The 20,503-nt window shown below is 45.6% G+C and overlaps 1 protein-coding gene across 3 annotated transcripts; it reads left to right on the top strand.

Annotated features, from left to right (window-relative positions):
- The first annotated feature begins 981 nt into the window (after positions 1-981).
- Positions 982-18,889, top strand: LOC111252298 (uncharacterized). Of its 3 annotated transcripts, none has more exons than XM_022809904.2 (10): positions 982-5,103; positions 6,806-7,089; positions 7,692-8,178; positions 8,705-8,941; positions 9,150-9,868; positions 10,124-11,120; positions 11,579-11,736; positions 12,472-13,186; positions 13,327-13,646; positions 14,153-18,889. In XM_022809904.2, exons 2-10 carry the CDS (start codon positions 6,934-6,936, stop codon positions 14,177-14,179), a joined length of 3,816 nt encoding a protein of 1,271 aa, XP_022665639.1. In that variant the 5' UTR covers positions 982-5,103; positions 6,806-6,933; the 3' UTR covers positions 14,180-18,889. The 3 variants fall into 3 exon arrangements, with proteins under 3 accessions (XP_022665639.1, XP_086849253.1, XP_022665638.1); XM_086993127.1 differs by having other exon boundaries at positions 984-4,001; positions 11,570-11,736; XM_022809903.2 differs by having other exon boundaries at positions 984-5,103; positions 11,570-11,736.
- Positions 18,890-20,503: the final 1,614 nt, after the last annotated feature.

Raw genomic sequence — 20,503 nt, 5'->3', positions numbered from 1 at the left:
CAGGCAGCTAGAGTCGTCAGCGGCAGAGTCCCGGCCTGACTAGAGCAGAGCTTGTCCTTTGTGAAGAGAGCGGAAGGACCACTTGACGAGTGGCGGCGCGAAGGATCGCGAGCTGCTGCTACTGCTGGCCTGAAATGGACAAAGTGGATACGGACTGCTTCAGAGCCAATACAGCGTTGTTATACATTGAGTCAGTAACATACATTCGGAAGCTGCTGGCTGTAGCAGTAACAGTACGAGAGGGCGCAGCCACCGCACCGTACTCAGAGCCGATTTGGAACTGCTTGCTCCGAGCAGGCGGCGCCATTCCTGCTGCTACAAGTGCATCGGATGCTCGTGGAGTATCCGAAACAGACAGACAGCGAGGTACACAGACACACTCACACAGGCACAGAGACACAGGATGACCACAGCCAAAGACCGACAGACACCACCCCAATAGATGAAGATACGACTCCGCTCTCGTGCGGCAGCGGCAAACAAACAGGCGCGCTGAGAGCACCGAGCGGCTGCTCACAGCTTTCCGCCGAAGAGGAGCTGAGCCGCTGAAGTCTAGCAGAGCTTGCCGCGGCGCTAATACACGCTGCCAGCGGTACCATTGCCAGCGGCCGCGGAGAAGGCAGCGGGAAGGAGCATCGACAGCAGCAGCAGCAGTGGCGGCAGCAGCAGCAGCACGCACAACAGCGGGTCACGCTTGTCGGCTCTGGGCTCTCTGGCGGCGGGTGACGAGGCGAGATGGCCTGCCAGAAGCGGGCGTAGACAGCCATTCGTTTCGTGTTGCTGCTGTGTTGTATTGCTTCTGGAGAAGAAGTGGAGAAAGAGTGCGTGGCAGCAAAATGCTGGTGCTTCTCTGCTGTTGTGCTGTGGCCAGCTCGGCGCGGTTGATGGGTCCGCCATCTTGAATCGAGCAGCAGTAGCAGCAGCAGCAGCAGCAGCAGCAGCAGCAGCAGCCACCACCACCACCACCACCACCACCACCACCACCACGATCGTCGTCGCTGCTGCTGCCGCCGACAGCCGCCGCAGCGGCCGCCTGCAGTGGCCGCGAGAGAGGGCTCTCCTCTAGCGACAAGGACTGTGTGGTGATGGTGATACTGTTGTGTGGGGACCGACCGACCGACCGACCGACCGAGCGACCGAGCGAGCGAGTGGCGAGTGCCGACACTGGCGACCATCGTCGTCATTGTAAGGGACTGCAACTGCTACTACAACTACAATTATTACTAGTAATGCGTGTGTGTGAGTGTCCCTGATGATGATCAGCCGTCTTCTGTGGTGGAGTTCTCACTAGACTAAATGTAAGCACGGTGGACGCGAGGCTTGACGGCTAAACGTTTCAGAAACAATCCTACTATCACTGCTACAGAATAATAACATAACTACACATTGCTCCAGCTCGCATCATCTGCTGCAGCTGCTGCCACCACTATTGCTACCTATTACCTAACCTTACCTATCATCATTCAACGGCTTCGGCAGCAGCGTCAAAAGATTCGACTTGGAAATACCGTCGCAATACAACAAGAGAGTGTGTCTATGTGTGTGTGTATGTGTCTCTGTTATTTAGAAGTATGCTCAGAATACGGCAGTAGAGAAACATCAATATACAAAGCTATAGTGTGGATTAATTGGTTGAGCTCGAATCTCTGCCGTTGCTTCTGCGGCTGTACAAACTGCAGTAATTTACGCTTGAGCCAGCCAGAATAACAATAACATCAAAAACCAAAAAAGGACGAAGCACTTTGACGGGAATTAACGTATGTCGACCGGCTAGTAGCCAGAAATCAGCTACCAGGTGGCGATGGCCGAACTGGCCCTCCTGAAGCGACGGCTCGCGTGAACTCAGCTTGCCCACATATCGGTCCGTCTGTCCGCATGGAGCCAAAACGGATTACAATAAGGGTATTATTTCTATGACCGGTAATCGCGTGCGTAAATAGCAAGGTGTCTGAAGCAGTGGTGGAGCTTAGTATACTCTAGTCATTCAGCAACAAGGATCGAAAGCCTGGGCTGTAACGAGGTTTCAAACTGGCGATTGGAGCGAACACAACGGAAGTGGGCTTTATGCTACTGGTCCCAGCTCCCAGGAAAGACTAGCACGTAACAAAGCACATAGCCGCGGGTCGTGTATCGCCGTTCTGCAAAGCCACGCCGGGAGGAATCAGATGCGTTGGCGAGGCAACAGCTAATACACTAACTAGCAAGCCAGCCAGCAAGTCAGCCAAGCCAAGTCAATATAGCAATAGCGACAGCAGAAATTGGAAACAGAAAAGAAACGGGACAGAACAATAGAAACCCAATAGCAAGCAGCCGCGGACTCCTTTCGGTAAAGATAGTAATAGCACGTACGTAACGTACTACGATCTATATATTACGAACACAGAAGGAGACGGCGCGCCTTACCGCCGTCGGGCTACATATAGTGCGCTATTTCGGATTCCCTAACGATCGAAATTGGCCTCTACCATCAGAAATTAGCAAGTCAGAGACTGAATTAGCATCAGAAATAGGAAAACACGTTATCGTCAATGCCGTACTTGTTCACACTAACTGCAAGGCCAACGAAGTCGCCTTGTCACACGCGACCGTAATAACGATTGTGAAGCGGCGACGGCGGCGACGGCAACAGCAAAACTGTCTTAGTCGTTTTCCCTCATCGTCCGCGATCATTTTACCCTTCCAATTCCGTCATCTATAGCCGAACCTTCGCGTCAGCCAGCGCACGTCAGGCTTCGGCCGCACACGTAACGATCGCGACTCGATGCCTGCAACCTAGCTAACCGCTCGTTGCCGATGGCTAATATATCCGCATACATCTATGTATACGTATACATTACTAAATTCCGCCAATTTTACTTTACAAGTTTCTATTATTAAAGCAATTATTAGTGTTGCTGCTGCTGCTGCTGCTGCTGCCGCCGGGGAAAGAAGCGATTCTTCGTTGCTACTGAGTTACTACTCGTGGTGATCGTTTGGAGCCACCAATCACTTACTTCCGCGCCTACTCCGCTCTCAATGATACTGTGCCCCTGTGGAGGCGCCGGCAGTGGCGGAAGCAGTTAGCGGTAAATTCGAGCTGTTCGTAAATCCTCCGTTTGTTGTTTGACGTCGGCGGTTTTGTGCGCTGTTTGTTGCGTTTGTACTTCTAAGTTGCTCGTGCTTGAACCCACTGTTGCAATTGCCCCCTGCTGTTGATACTGGTTGATGGCGGTGTGACGGTGATCGTTGCTGCAAAGCAAACAAACTGAATCACACGCTCAGCGACAGAACGGAAAGCGTCGGGATCAACAACAACAAGAGCTACGCGACGCTGCAGAATAGAGGTCAGCGAAACAAGCAAACGGCAAATACAATGGGCTAGTTTGAAAGGCCCCCATAGCTGTTGGTCTATACTAACTTGTTTATGTGGCGGTTCGTGCTTACATGTCAGAGCGAACAGCCAAACAGCCAGTAATCGGCAATCAGCACAAATCTCGTGCGTTGTCCCCCATTCCGTCTCGTTGCGATTAGCTGCTGCTTAGCAAAGAGCAACAGCCAGACAAGGCACTAGCAGAACAATCCACGAGGACGTCGGCGACAACGAAGAAACGCAGAGCGAAACGTAACGCGAATTTCTACGCACGACGATAACAACCGCCTGTGCGGACAGCGAGGTGCTAACGCAGGGGCTTAGATAAACAGAAGAACGAGAAGATCCGCGAAAGAGCAGCGGAAACAACAGCAGCAGCAAGATTGACGCCAAGAGCATACATCGAATCGGGGCAAACAAAAGGGGCACCAGGGAGCGGACAGAGCAAAACATAGTCCCAAGCTAATAGTGATCTTTGAGCGGGGTCGGAAAAAAACGAAGCTTCAGCGACGATCAAATCAAATTCTAACGCAAGCGAAACGCACCGATCGCTGGTGGCAAGGCGTTCAGTGCATGTTTTTCTGCCTGCGCTGGTCCGTGAATGTGCGTGGTATGAGCCGGAACGTGTTAATGTTCCATGGATGTGGTGCCGGTGAGTATGTTCTACAGCAACTAAAGTTTTTGGAAATTCTTCTATGCCACTGTGCTAACCGGAAGAGGGCTCACGGAGCTGGAAACGACGAGTGCGTGGTGACTTGTGTAATAGTCAACCCGTTATTGTAGCCAAAACAAGAGGCAGCAGCAGTAGCTGCTGGAGAGTAATTTAATCCGCGATTTCTATGCGGCAGCGCGTTCCTCTCTCTCCTTGCGGCTTGACATCACTCCCTGTAAATTTTTCTTTGTCGCTTCTTCAAGCACCGCTCAAAAATCGCTACACAGCGACGACGATTTCGACCATCTTGCAGTCGACTATCTGCATTATGCCTACTTACCTTCAGTGTTGCCGGGCAGATCGATAACGTCCGGCGACGTCGTGGTGTAAGGGCGTGCACAGTAGCGGTTGCAGTTCCGACAGCTGTGGTTCATGCAGAAATTGGTCAGTTCTCGGTCTAGCGCTGGGCGTAGCAGCAAGGCAGTCGAAAAGGACCAAGATCCGGTGTTCGAAACGATCTTAGCGGTGTTTAAAGGTTAAGTAGTTTTCCGTGTTCTGGAAGTGTAGCCCGCGTCGAGTCGTGGACGTGGGGATGCAAAGTCTCCGAGGACGAAGGGGGGGCTTACCAAAGCCCGGTTACCGCAGCAGTAAAAAGCCCCGCTGGGACCGGCGGCGCGGCTGCTAAGACAGCAGCAGCTGCGGCAGCGCGGTTTACTTTTACAACAAACACAAACACACAGATCTCAGACCAGTGTATCGCTTGACGATTATTGCCACGCTTAACTGTGTAGTCAATGCTGCTACTATTTAGTAGAACTAGAAAAGGTCGTCCTACATAGCCACAAACTCCCGCCTATTCTTCACCTCCTAATGAGTTGGAGTAAACAGCACAGAATCATAGAAATCGATAAGAGCAGCGGCAACAATAACCACTACAATTAGGAATCCGTCAAATCGTTCGGCGGTAAGAAAAAGTCAGCCAGAACGCAAGCGAGTAAATTTAGGTTGCCGCGGGAACGGCAGCAGTGCATGACGCTGAACAAATGCATGACTCGAATCGTCAATAGACGGTGACCGTGGCAGCAGGTGATCATACGATCAGGTGAGTTCGGTGTGAAGGCAATTCTTTTAAGTAAAAGTCATCAAATGTTATTGAGGGGTTCGATTTTTCGATGCTTCTTTATTTTCTGCTTTGCTTTTTAAGCGTCCTCAAAGTAACTGTTTTCCTCAAAGCCAAAATCGCGATTTAAGCGATTCATGAACTGGATACATCCGTAAACGCAAATCCAATGTGGCGACAGGTACATACACCGATAGAGTGAAGAGTTGGCGTTTATATACACAGAGTAAAACAATGACAGCGGCACGGAAACGTATAAAGAGGACGTAAACTGATCTAAACAAGTGAACAACATAAAGAGCAACAGTTGATGAGTCTTTATAAAAAAAATTAGCTGACGCGTACTGCAAGCAAACTGGGCGTCGAGCCCGCGCGTATTGTCGTTGCGTGTTGCTACCTTTGTCCAGTTGTTATGATCTTACGGACAATTCATGCACCAACTTTGGGTCAATTTGTCTTATTCTGGGTCATACAAAAGTCATGGTGATAGCCGAGGTCGTAGTGAAACTGGTATCGCAAGCGAATTTTGAAGACGTGACCTGTTCGAATCTAGAAATGCGCAAAAAATAATTTTTGGAAAGATTTTCTGAGAAAGAAATATTCTTCACCCCCTGAGGAGTTATATTGCAAAGCGTATCAACAATGCCGAAGGGACACACATTTGATGGTTACGTAGTCATAAGGGCCGAGTGCTAATATCTTACGGCTTCCCCAGCAGTGTTTAGAGACGAAGATTGTGTGGCACCCTGTGCCACGGATCGATTAAAAAACGTCTTTTGGAACACATAACAGCCTTTAATAATGCCAATGGAACATGAACAAACATAGCATATTCTAAATTTATAGAAAACAGAGGGCAATAAGGGAACAAACGAAATGATTATCTACATTAATGAAGTATATTTAAAAGAAATGCAGGTTTTACTGATAATAAGTAAATATAATGGTATACAATTCATATCTTATTTATAATGCTCGTGAGTGACAACTGCTAAGAGAACATGCCTGAAAATAACGTGCTAATCAGATATTAGCTAAAATCATTGCCTCATTTCGAAGGTATTCAGGGTACCAATTAAAATTCAGTACATCTGTCGAAATTATAGCATATACAGCTGGAAGAATTTTAATTGTGGGATATGCCTGATCTATTGCTCATGACAAGATATACCTCATAAAAAAGGCTATTACTTTCAGTCTCATTGTGAATTTTCCTTCTGAGAGATTTCGCTTTAGTTTGGACTTTATATTTATATTACTTCAATCAATGCTTCTTTGACCTAGTCCTGTTTTTTTTTATCTTCATGTTCGTTATACTGTTCATTTGACAACGGCCATTATGAAATGGTGACTAGTGACCTATTGGGGAATATCGATGCTAAAGTTTTCCTCCCAGACCTATCCAGTTGTTGTCTGTTGCATTTAACGTATCGATATTGCAAAATTAAGAAGACAGTTGTTTCTTTTAAAAACACAAAGACATGAAGACTTCAAGGCATATATCGTGGTCACGCAGGTGGCACGAATTGCTATGACTGACGTCAGCGTGTATAGTAAACCGCGGACGTTCACTGTCTTGATAAACCCAACGAATGCCGTTTTTCCTAATCAACACGGCCGACTTAATTTCGACCGTCCATTCTAAAATGCGCTTCTATTTCCGTTTTGGTTCAATGCGTTGCAGGTTGTTGAGCTACTCACTGTAGGTTGCGCAGGAAACAGCGTGATTTGTGGTGCGTGGCTTGCAGGTGATCGTGTGTTCCACTAGCAAGACAGGACGGCCGATACTCGGACTGTGTTTTTCCCGTAGAAATGGCTGCTCCCCCACCGACGCAGCAACAGTATCCTCCGCCGGCGGGTCAGCCACAGCAGGCACAGGGCTACTACGGTGACCCGCAGCAGCAGCAGCAACAGCAGCAGCAGCAACAACAACAACAGCAGCAGCAAGCCACATCCCAGGCAAACATGGTGAGGATACGATTTTAAATGACCACAGCCTTTTTAGCCATCCATAATTGTATGATATGAATTATCATCATATCATACAGTTAGACAGTTCATGGTTGTACAGTTCTTATTTAATACGTAGCTTATCCCAGGCCGTCCTAGGGCGAGATAAACATCAAATAACGAAAAGACGACGTTTATCCATTCACAAAAAAGACCACTTATAGGCGCGTTATAGAAGATATTTTCCGTTGCAGGAAATGATCCTCTAAGTGACATCATTGTCCCATAGACAGGGCAGCAATTCTAACAATATCATGAATATTTCCGGTTATATATGGCACAGATTGAATGAAATTTGCTGATGCTCCTAACAGCTGATGGATACAAGAAGAATTTTTGCATAAGCCAACGATTAATTTCAGAAAACTTCAGAAACCCAACGTACTAAAAATACACTTTAGTGCCAAGTTTATGAGTTACTTAAGTTCATGATGATAACCAAGTTAACTTCAACCTTTTTACAGCACACTAAGCATTTTGTGAGTGCGGCGTTTGAGCACAAATTCAATTTGACACATCTTTTTCCATTTCGTTTGTGCTCTTTAATCTCTGCTTAATAGCCACCTCCGTCTAGTCAATTAGGTGGAGGTCCTTCTCAAGGACATGGATACTTTGCCTATCAGGGTCCTCAGGGGTACGGTGGTCAGCCGGGACCTACTCAGGGAGGTCAGGTGCAAGGTCAAGGGCCCGTTCAAGGATACGGTAGCGACTTGTATCGGGCCGCAAACCAGCAGCAGGCTCAGCAACATCAGCACCAACAAGGAGGATATCAGCAGGGACCCCAGGGCCCACAGTATGGCCGTCTTCAAGCTGGTGGCCCTGGCCAGTGGCCCGCTGGACCTAGTACACCGCAATATCAGCTAGGACAAAACGGGGTTTACCCAGGCCCCACAAGCCAAGGGCCTCCTGGAGGGCCCCAGGTAGGCATTGGTCAAGCGCCTCAGGGATACCCTGGTGCCGGACACGCTGGACAAGGATACCCAGGTTACTATCAACAAGGCTACCCACAGGGCCCACCTCATTATCAAACAGCGGGAGGGTATCAAGGTAAGTCGAATTATACTAGACGTCAAATTTAGTTCTTACCAAATTTTTTAGTAGACTAGAAATTTTTTGCTACACAACTTTTTCACCGTTGCATTATGTGGACCATAAGCATGACGGTAGTACTTTTGTAATAATAAGCATATTTCTGATCGAGCTATTTATAAACTTTGTTTAATCAACTTGTAAAATGTAAGGAAACAGCTATTGCAAATATTATATTGATGTACTGATATATGCCAGATGGGACACGTAACTATTCGGTGGTTGAAATCTTGACGTAAGCGATCGTGATTAAATTTAGCTGTTTACTGCATACATTGAAATAATTGACTGAATGGCAAACGAGGTATGGCATGGGCTTCTCGGTACTAAGTACTTGGCATTGTACTAAAGCTGAATTTCCAATAAATCGCTGTGCAGGGCCGAAGTGTCCGCATGAAAAGCTTCAGTTATGGTTACGTAGGGACGTAATAACTCATTTGTCAAGCCCAAATATGGATCATGAATGAGTAACGCTATTTTATAGGTGGGCCTTCTTCGGTTGGCGGATATCCACCTGGCGGCCCTGGAGGACCAGGAGGTCCACCAGGTTATCCTCCTGGTAGCACACAAGGCACACCACAGGGTCCTCCACCTGGGCACAAGGTCAATCCCTTGCAATCGCTACAGAAGATGTTGCCGGCTGCTTCACCTACTCCTAGCGGTCCAGGAGGGTGGCCTCCTGGAGCACCTGGGCCGGGGCAACCGCCACAGCCTCCGCATGGTAATGAGTAAATGCAGAACACCAAGCAATTTGATAATTGAAGCGATGTAAAACGGTAACGATTAGGTCTAACAAATTCTGTAGCGTTATGTTATTCAACAGTTGTTATACGAGAAGAAGTATCAAATCGGTTTGCTCAACAGTGGTGTATAGAAAAAATTAATAACGTTTTTTCGTCGGCCTAACATATTTCATTATGTCAATATAGGAGGTGGGTATCAAGGATACCTATCTCGTGGCAACTCGTATTATGCTGGGCCTGGTCATACTGCCCAGTATGACGGATATCCCGGTAGCCAGCAACAAGGCCCACCTCAAAGTTATGGGGGCGTGAGCGCTAGTGGCCAAAACGGTGGGGCAGCGCCCGGTTGTTACCCTCGAAGTGGCACACCTGGCTCATTACCTCCGCCTGCTAGCCCGGCGTCATCTTGTGGAGGGACGTCTGCTAGTATGCCCACAGGAATAGGCCCCTCAAGCGAACGTGTTACGCCAGCGCCCAGCAATTCTAACGGCAATGGTCCCACAACTGGAGCAGGCCCTGGCGCAAATTGCGACCAAAGACGAGGCTCGGTGGACAGCGAAACTGGGAGCTATTACAGCGCCGGCAGCGTTACGCCAGGACCGCAGGTTGCAACACCAGGAAGTGGCCCTGGTGGTGGTGGAGGAGGAGGCGGTAGTGGGAGCGGATCAGGCTCCGCAGCGACTACTGGCAATGCTCAAGGAGGTCAATCAGGAACTGGTGGAGCGCAACACAGCACCACGACTGACAAGAAACTCGGTGCTAAACTACCCGATATCGTGCCAAACGAGAGCTACAGTAGCCAGGGTAGTGGTGGCCAGGGAGGTTCGAGACCCCCATCGACTTCAGGCAGCATTGGACCCCCGCATTCGGATGTGTCGTCGCTCTCCGCTAGCCCGGGATCTTCAGTAAGGACGCTTCCTTTGTGTTTCTAGATAGCTGTTGAGGTTTATTGGAACCGCGGCCAGCAAGAGAAAGCTGCCAGACCGGTGTAATTTCATCAACTATCGATGTGTCTGTTTTATATACAATCCGTTATATATTATACCGCTTTTTCGCCGAAAGCTTCCTTCAATATATTTTTCAGCGAAAACAATCAACATCTGTCGTTATTTTACTCCACTGTAATATAATAGATGTTTTTGGATGCTTTCCTTTTACAGGCTGAACATTCACAACAAGGGGTAAGTTCTGGTGGGCAACCACCCGGGGGAAAAGCGGGACCATCAGCATCACCGGGGCCTTCTCCTTTGGCTCAACAACCTTCTGGTGCCATGACGCCTCCGGCAGCCCCTTTAAGCGGAGCAGGATCGTACTGTCATCCAGGGCAACAGCACCCGCTTTATCCACCTCCCCCGCAGGGTCAGCAGCCAAGTTTGAGTCCAGAGTTTCCGGCACAGAAGAAGCGTGGCCGGCCCTACGGGAGTAAGAACAAAAAGCCGAGAACGTCTCCCGGAACAGGGGCAACTCCTGCACCAACGTTCCCGGAAAGAAGCCCAGGAAGCGGCCCAACAACGCCGACAGGACGAGGCAAGCGTGTGCAGCAGCAGAGATCACCGGCACAACAAGGTGATCAGTACTCTCAAACAAGGCTTGTGGGCCCCATAGGCCAGTTTCCTCATCAGGGCCATTACCCTCAGCAAGGGCCTCCAATAGGCGGTCCAGGCGGCCCATTTGTCGGCACCATGGTCGGCGCCCAGCAAGGTGGGCATCCGAGTCACCTTGGTCAAATGTCAGCTGGGGCCCCTCATCACCTTCATCCAGGTCATCATCCAGGACATCCTCATGGTCACCCTGGTCATCCAGGAGGCCAACCAGGAAGTGTGGGTTCCCATGATATTCGAGGCAGTCAAGGACCTCCTGGTGGTCCTGGTGGCCATCCCGGAACCCCAATACCGCCCGAAGCCAACAACGGTATGCCAGGTGGGGCACGTCTTGGGGGACCTCCTATGGGACCTGGTGGAATGTACTCGCCCGTTAAACAGCATATGGCAGGAGGCGCTCATGGACCGCCCAGTCAAATATCCGCAATGGGTCAGTCATCTTACGGACCCCATGGACCGCAATTCGGTCCACCAGGGAGCATGGGCGCTGGAAGACAAGGGCCTCCACGGGCCCCGATGCTGGAACAACAACTTGGAAAATCTTCACAGCATCATGGTGAGTCAGTGCAGTTTAAATATGGAAAACACTAGTTTGTTATTAATGGTTTTTCATCCTTTTACTGTCTTTTTAAGTAATGCAAAAGAAATAAAAAGAACAAAAATAATTGAGAAAAATAAGAAGACACACATTAAAATGTAAGAAATGTTTTTATTTAACGATTTACATTTAACGATTCACTTATACTCTAACGTTTACGACATTCTTTCAATTTATTGTGTGTCTAGAACATCGTCGGTCACTTCATTACCTGTGCAAATTATTGGTCATGTTTATATGGAGATTTATATACTTCTATGACTAACTGTAAATATAACAGAAGCTATAAATATATGTAGACAGCAAATAATGACGGTATTTTTCACGAAGTTAAAATTCGTATAGAAATTATTGGCTTTGACTAGGTACATAATTAGCGTTTGCATTTTTAACTTTTTTTGTTCAAGGCATTGCAGGCCATCCAATTCCAGCTCAGTGTGGAGGAGTTGCTACTGTTCCACCAAACGCAAACGGCGGTCCCCTCCGTGAACTCAAGCAGCTTCCTTTGGAAACGTGTCCAGTGCCGGCTATCAGTCATGCCCCGCCACCCCCTGAGGGGGTTAAGATTACCAAGGTAATTTAAAAGAAGGTGAACAAAACATCTATTATTTGTACGCATTTTTCTCAATGTTTACCTAAATATCCTACCATTATTGAACAGCACCTAAAATGCGCATCGTAATGGTGGACCTGTTTCTATGTTGTAGTAAAATTATGAAAATATATGTCAATAGAGTAAATGACTTGTCATATTTCTTCAAAATATGATAAGTCATTTATGGCACGTACATAGAATAAATGTATTATGATACAAAAATACGATGCGAACTTGCTGACAACAAATAGCATGCAGGAGCGCAGAATTGGTATTGAAATTATGTGATGATAGCAGACATTGATCGGATATTACTAGACGTTTAAGGGAACTCTGTCTGTGTTTGATAATGCAATGATTTTGTTGATGCCGAGCGACAACAACGAGGTGAAATAGTAATGCGATAGGCGCTGACTTTAGTCTTGAAGGATACAGTGATCATTCTTTTTATTACTTTTCTGTGATTCGTTACCTTCAAATGCTTACGCAAAACTTGTATTTTAAGGGAGTCGGCTGATCTATAGTTCTATGCAGTTTACAGCGCATGCTCGGGATAAACTACATTTCAACACCAATTTTCTTGTTGTTAACCCCAAGAATGGATATTGTGTAATACTAACGTCCATTATTCGTCTAATTCACTAAAATCTTTCCAATGTGGTCGTGCTTTATGCTCTTATATCGTACGTTTTTCGTGTCCCATCTCGCTCCCAGGTCTTAAACAACCATATCCCAGCTGGTCTTTCGCTCAAGAGATCTGCCAGTGGCTCGGGAGCTTTCTCTGGTCCATTCCTCCGACTTAAAGGAAGTCTGACGCGGCCAAGTAACGTACGTGTAGTCAACAACGGTCTACAACGGTCAGGTACTGAGAAGGGAACTGATGAAGGCGGGAGCACTGCTGGATCAGGTAGTAAGACTGGAGCGGCTTCTGGAGGCGTCCTCGGGCCAACGGCTGGAGGCGCTAGTCGGGCAGCCCGTAAAGCCGGCACTGCTATTCACCTATCGACACTCAGTCCTGGCTATGATACCGTTACGCGTGACCCTTCGTGGCTGTGCGCACTCTGTTTAAGTGCGTCGCACGAACATGGACTAGGCGATTTATTCGGACCGTACTTCTGGAGTACGTCGGAGCGGTCACTTCCACCGCCTGCCTATATTCTCGAAGCTATGCGCCGACTTGCTAGTAAGCTGAACGCACAAAAGCCGCAGCTCGTCGATGCCAGCGATGAGGATGAGGCGACGGGTGGTGGAACTGGAGCCGGCAAAAAGAAGAAAACCGGTGGCCAACTCGGCAAACGGAAGCGTTCGGCAGGAATATCGGCTACCACATCGACCGAGGCACCTCTCACGGTCGAGCAGGAGCAAATGCTCGCAACAAGTCTGCGCGCCGAATATTGGGTACATGAGGATTGTGCTTGTTATACTCAAGGTAGGTGCTAACTTAGTGTAAGCTAGCAGAAGAGGCTAATGATAATAATAATAATCATGAATAATATTCATTATTAATTTTACCACAAAAAATAGTCCAAGCTTTCCTTTGTAATAATCCTTTATTATACGACTTTATAGGTGTTTATCTGGACGCCAAAGGTACTCCTCAAGGCCTCGAGGAAGCTATTCGTGAAGCTGCTCGTAGTTCTTGCGCATTTTGCTCTCAGTCTGGCGCTACGCTGGCGTGCGTCGCTCGCCATTGTTCGACCGTTATGCACGTCCATTGTGCGCGCCAAAGTAACGCGTTTGTCAACAGCGAGAACTTTAGCATGCTTTGTAGCAGACATAAACCACCCGCCACTGCAAAAGAGAGCAACAGCAGCAGCAACAGCAGCAGCAGCAGCAGCAGCAGCAACAACAACAACAACAACAACAACACCACAAAGTCGCAACAACAGGTGAGTAAAGTAGATTATATAACTATGGTATTCGCAGGCAAATCGTTGTCATGCTGAGATTACATTATCCAGAAGAATGCATTGAGTCCTCTAGAAGAAATAGCCATAGCAATTCTCTATATAGAGAATTGCTATGGCTATTTGAATTGATATCATTATATGTCATTCTAAGAATACATATTCTTAGAATGACATATGATATCAAAGTAAATGTTTTTGCCTGTCCCGTATTGCCAGTAAAAATAGTAGACTGGCCCTGCTGAATACTGGTGATCTATGTAAAATTACGTAGAATGAAATAACCATGTTATCCCATAAAAGCACTAGAACGTAGATATTACGTGTTCTTCGGAAGTGGCCCTTTTATTTGAAGTTTATTTGAAGTAACTTCAGATTACTTACGCTTACTATATACATAGGCGGATGCGTTTAGTATGTATTATCCTGTCCGAGTCGTAACCCACCGAGTTAGCTCCGGATTAACTCTGACTTTATTTTTCTATCAGGTGGCTACGACGACTCGCGTAAATTAGAAAATCCATCGGCAAGGTTGAAGTTCATACAGCCGAGCGGCAGGCCGCCGGCCAAGCAAATAATTTCTCTGTAGACACTAGCCTCCCGAAACAGAAACTGCAAAAAGCCTCGATACTGTTAGTCATTGCAGCTCTGAGTCAGCTTCCGAAGTATGAGTGGATCGGGGAAGCAAGGAACTGCAACCAATATATTATACCGCAAAAACGAACACAAAACAGAGGCGCTCTGGCGGCACAACTGTTGCAGTTAGCTACGGAACAGGGTCTTAAGCTCAACACAATGGATTAAAGAGAACAATGATGTAAAGGCGAATGATGGTAATGCAAATTTATGGCGGCCTCTTCACCAAGACTGAATTGTTTGCTCGAAGTTCCAATAATGAGCGCTGGCTCTTCAGGCACGAAAGACGATTCGGTTTTCCGGTTGGTGTTCATACGCCGAAAAAGGCGTAGCCATGATAATGTTGTGGTGGCTTGAACGGTGTACACCTATCATGGTCGCATTGACCAAAATTAGCAGAGTGGAAGAGGCCGCAGTCAGCCCCCCACAATACGCGGCAGATACGGAATCAGCAGACTCTATAACTGGGGTGTGAGGAATTCATCCAGGTCGAATGAAGCTTAGTAGGCAACCGTCGAATGAAGATGGACAGCCTTAATTCTCTTATATTCGCTATTATTGACCTATTACAGTAGTCATAACTGATTAAAGCATATTAGCAAAAACCGAGGGTATTTTCGGCCAGGACTTCTTGCATATGAAAGAGTCAAAGATCAGACGAACATATCCTTGGTTGCTTGTCAAATTTTGTAAAATTTCATAAAAATTTCCTTAAATACATTTGTTTGTCAGACATTCTGTGATGAAAAAAACGTTATCAAGGATCACACTCCACGAAGCTTTAGCTCGCTGGTTGTCTTTTAGACTGAGGCTGTTTGGATAGTCATTCGATTGCCAATTAACCACATATGAATGTATTTAAAAAAAGAAAAAACGTGAGAATGTTTTCCATCCAGTGCTGCCGCTGTTGTGTCAGTTGATTGGCATTGTTGTACATAATGATTCCTGTATTGCTTGACGCAGCTAAATCTGCTTACCGGCGCCGGTCTAAGTCTATGAAATAGTACGGTGCTTGTTAGCGGGTGACGCTGATCATGAAGGCAGATAAGGGTTATGATAATTCTAATGCGAGTGTGTAATCCTTCTCAACCATATGCCCAGGGGCTGTTGTCAGTCCAATATGTATTATATTATGGGCAATAATACTAATCAGTAAGTATATGATAGGCAAAAGATAAAGAGAATAATAGTTATAATGACATTATGATTATTGATACTAGGGCGAGTATGGAGAGTAAAGATTAGCAGGCAGCGCTAGATGCACCTGTAGAACGGGATAGCAAAACCTATATGTATGAATAGATATTCGTAATAATGGCAAAATATTGGATAAAATCTACTGTGAAGCTGATTTTGCCGCCAATTATACGAACCTCGCTCCAACGTATCGCCAGCCTCCCCGTTACAGAAGCTAAAGGTAACTGGGCAAAACTATTTATCATTCGTCGGGATAAATGCGAAGTTTTACATTTGGCGTCCAAGACCCGTTTTTCTTTCAACTGCCATCTTCCTCGTAGGATTAACACCATGATAATATGCTTTGAAAGCGGATATGTGAGAACTGTACGTGACACAAGCAGGGTGAAAAAAAAAGCAATTTTGTGAATGGATTTATGCATGCGGCTCTCCTGTATATTTAACGCGAATATGCAAGTTTGGCGGCGAACGTAACTTGACCTCTTAGCTCAACAACAGTAAATGTGGGTTCTGGACAGTTCTGTATGATAAAAAGGCGGAGTAGTAGTAACAAAAACAAAAAAAAACTACTAACGACATCTTGGTCCTTTGTGCTCAATCGCTTGTTGGCGCTATACGCGTCTGACACTTGACAGCTCGAACGAAATAGACGGGTCCTCTACATAGCGACAATATATATATATATATATATATAACGACGACAAATACAATGGGTAGAACCACCTAAATGTTGGCTATGTCGCACTGGGTTTCGACAATGTCGCTTTTCGGCGATCTTATTTGAAAGTGGATCACATACAAAAAGATCTACGGGTCTATTTTTCAACTGCAGTCCCGTTAGCATAACTCATTAGTAATATTTGGATAGCAAAACATAGGGTTGAAAAGGCTTTGTTTGAAATATTCCTAACGACTGCTATATTCATCTCGCATCAACAAATTTCAACAGAGAAATTTTTGAAAATGACTAGAAGTCGTTGTCGATGTGACAATCGTAAGATATCAATATAACGGTAAGAAAGATCGATATTATATGGTAACCACCAAATGCATTGATTCGACAGTCAACAAACTGTTTGTACAACAAAGTTATATATATATATATATATATATATAACTGTAAAATTTTGAATGGGACCGCTTTTAGTACACCTGGTTTTTCTTCATGACTAGTTCAGCCCTAACTGAATCTTCCTAGCTGACTCTGCTGCCGATATTTGTATTTGGAACAAACGATAGATTGAGTGGACGAGGTTTAACAAAACGAATTTGGACAGTCGCTCTTCTTTCGATTGTTATACAAACAAATAGCTCATTTGGGATCAGTTATTATAATTCGTTTCGGGTTTGTGTTTTAGATTTAAGAGGGAAAGGCGAAACAACGCAAAGGCTGGCGACGGTCCCACCGCGAGTGTGTGTTGTACATTAGATGCAAGGCTCTTGTCATGTCTTGTTATAAACAAGTGAGCGAAGTGACCCGAAAACTAAGGCGAATGCGCTTGTAAATAGCATCATTTTATTATTAAGTTAGATATTCGTAACGCTATGTGGTGATGCTGAATTAGGTATCACCGTGTAGCCTATGTATAACGTTTAAAGTGACAAATGAATTTCCATTGCAAAATAATGTTGTTGTTTATTATTTCATCTTGCGTATTCGTGATATTATCGGACACGGTCAGGACAAAATAACCGATAATCTTCGCTTGACCCCTATTGGTTACCCCGAAGTAATTGTGAGTTTATAAAACCCGTAAGCAAATAGAACTGTTTGTTATGTTGAAATATATTTAAGTTCACTGAGTGACTACTACTTCTATTATCATTATTAATGCTTGCAAAAAAAAAAAACTGACAGATCTCATCGGTGTCGGACAACGCATCTGACCTAATGGTAGTGATTATCGCGTGTATGTGCAAATGAAGTGAATCGACACTCCATTTTACACAGAATCTCTATGGCTTTCTGCCATCTATCAAATTGTGGGGTGAGGCCGAATTTTCACCTGTGCTGTGCCTATTTAGACGCACAATAAAGGTACTAGCGTATCAAAGGACCATTTGGAACGGCGATTGCGTGATGCACACACATGAGTGTACAGCAAAGACCACCTTTTTGCTTTTATCCCTTGTGAGTTCAATCGACGCAAGCCATAGTTTTCTATTCTAGATTAAGGCGACGGGCGATTTATGTTAGTTTTCCATTACCTAATAGTCATACCGCTAGCAGCAGTTCGGAGCAATTCTGCAAAGGCAGAATAATGTTGTTAAAGTTCAATTCGATTACTCTAACATTCGATCGAGGTTGTACTCCCTGAGTGTGAGGCAAAGTACTATGGCACTGTCTTGTTGGTATCGCTCCATGTGCATGATCACGTGCCTCTCACCCGCCGCCCATGAAGGGTTTTGTAAGGCGTTTAATCAGAACCTGGGTTACAACGGCTAATGACAGTGATTTTATGCGAAGGCGTAACGTGGTACGCGTCGGCAGCAGAAGAGGTAGGTGCTCAACACCACCCACGGTGTTTATACAGATAGGTCATTGACTTGGCGGAGCACATCGTTAGAGGAATAGGCTATGCAGAAACGACGAGACCGTTAACTAGCATACTTTCGTGAGAACATTAACTAATCTAAGTTGATTGAAATCGACCCTCGGAAATGCAGAATCTGTCCATATATCGTCTCCTGATCACATGGTCGTCTTCTATTGTACAACCTGACCGGCAGAAATCAGCGTACGTTGTGCAATTTTACTATTACTGCCAGAGTGCAGTGTTAAGATTTGTCTGTGACAGATTTTAATGCCGGACCGTCTATTTCGTGCCGCTCGATCCTGGACCCCAGACCTGCAGTAGCGCTCGAACTGATGCACTACGGCAGATTTTCGAGGACACATATCGACTTGGCAATGAGGGGCGAGAGTTTGGAATAGAAAAGAACGGGCTTACAGATGAAAACAAGTCATCGATGACGCGACAACTGACATTGTTTGCAACAACTAAAATAATAACGACGCTAATATAAAATGACAATGTAATATATCAGTAAACACGATGGAGGTCATACAAGTGGAATAAATGCAGCATACGCTTTTACAGTAGGGACAACTAATGGTAATAACAATTGCAAATTGAAAATCGACCGAATTCTTGGGGTGGCAGAAGGACTAGGTGAATAAAGAATGATAATAAAAGACAGTAGTAATACTAAATAATATTAAGCTCTAGTGATAGCAATGAGGTAATCAATAGCAGCGACAAACGACGAAGAAGAAGAATTATTATGACTCTATGATAATAATCATTACTGTAGTAGTAATAGTGATGATGACCATTATTATTGTACCTTTTGAACAGAATAAATGACACATTAGCACAGAATAGCGGCCATATACAGGCAGTTCATATAAATAAATCTATATATAAATGTATGTTTAGTATTGTATACAGAAGATATACGAAAGAGAAAAAACAATACAGGCGATACTGATCGCCGGCGGCGGCGGCGGCGGCGGCGGCAGCGGCGGCGGCGGCGGCGGCGGCGGCGGCTGTACTTTGAATGCAAGGATAATTTTGTAAAGTTAGTATAATAAAATGAATACGCTATGTAGGAGAACGAAACGTCAACATCTACGAGTCCAATGGTAATTACGATGATAACAAGATAGAATACACACGTTGTACGAGGAGAAAAATTATTATGTAATAGATATGTGAATTATGATCACTAATGTTATTATAACAATAAAGAATGACTATAAGAAAATTAAATGAAAGTAATACCTATGGAGACATCAGCGAATGATGATAACGATCATAAGGACGTAGAAGTAATAATTACCGTTACTTCTATTACTATTATTATTCAAAGTCGACGCAGCGAAAATCTCGATACGCACACCGCTCCTCGTCCCGTTGGGTGGCATTTATAAAGCAGCAACGATTGAAGAAGAATAAAAAAAAAGAAAACACCGAAGACATATTATTCACTGATGACAAAGGGAACGGAAATAATGGGTAAGGTGAAACGCAAGCTAGACGACTAGGAACCACGAAAACCGCTCCGACTAGCACAATAAGCAGGTATTTTGTCTGGCCTGAACACATGCGACACTGGAATCATCGGATGCGATGATCGTTTTGATTGACGTAACGAGAGCTTTCAACCTAATACGGTTAGTTCTGTGGAACGTCAACTGGCTGGATCATGGCCATGGCTGTCGGCTGCAACTACCATCGAGGCCGAAATTAAACCGTTAGAGTTCCGGTAAACAAGAACACCAATGCAAATTCAATGTAAATTATAGGCGCTATCGCTTATCGGAACAGCTACGTGGGTTCTGAAGTGGTAAAAACTTCAAACCTTCAAATTACCTACTGCTCTAGCTGAGTATATCCGGAAAACCAAGAAGGTCAGTAACCAATTGTGCTTGGGATCGATGGCCATAAGAAACACCAGCCACCCAAACAAATTGGCCATGTGACTGACCGACAGAGAGTGTGTGGGTTAGCGAGAGCGAATGTCTGCGACGAGAACGTATCCTCCTTTGAGTATGAGTCAAATTATCAGTGATTGAATGGATAAATGTATCTAATATCTCGCATTCGGCGTCAAGTCAAGACCGTCTGAGTACAGATCACTGCATCAGTGAAGGGACTGGCGGACGACTGGCATTAATGGCAGGCACAAAAACTGCATCTCCTAAAGCTGAAATAGACGTGGCAAAATAACAGTGGGAAGGCTGAAGATGCGGAGGGAACTGAGGTTCAGGGCGGAGAGAGTAGAATAATAAACGACTGGCGAAAAAACACATATTCGCGATTCATCGGCTATACGCTAATTGCTATACGGCGTAACAGCCAATTTCTCGTAGCGGAGTTGTTCGTCAACAGGGCGGCTGCCAGTTGAATGTACTACTGTATATAAAATATAATATCATCGATCCGTACCGTGGAGGTTTTATATGTGTCTGACCATTCCTTTGTTTCAGTTACATCGGTGTA

The sequence above is a fragment of the Varroa destructor genome, unplaced genomic scaffold (assembly GCF_002443255.2).
Source record: "Varroa destructor unplaced genomic scaffold, Vdes_3.0 BEIS01000006.1, whole genome shotgun sequence".
Lineage (NCBI taxonomy): Eukaryota > Metazoa > Arthropoda > Arachnida > Mesostigmata > Varroidae > Varroa > Varroa destructor.
The sequence above is the reverse complement of the archived record's forward strand: the minus strand, read 5'-3'. Positions and strand labels throughout refer to the sequence as shown.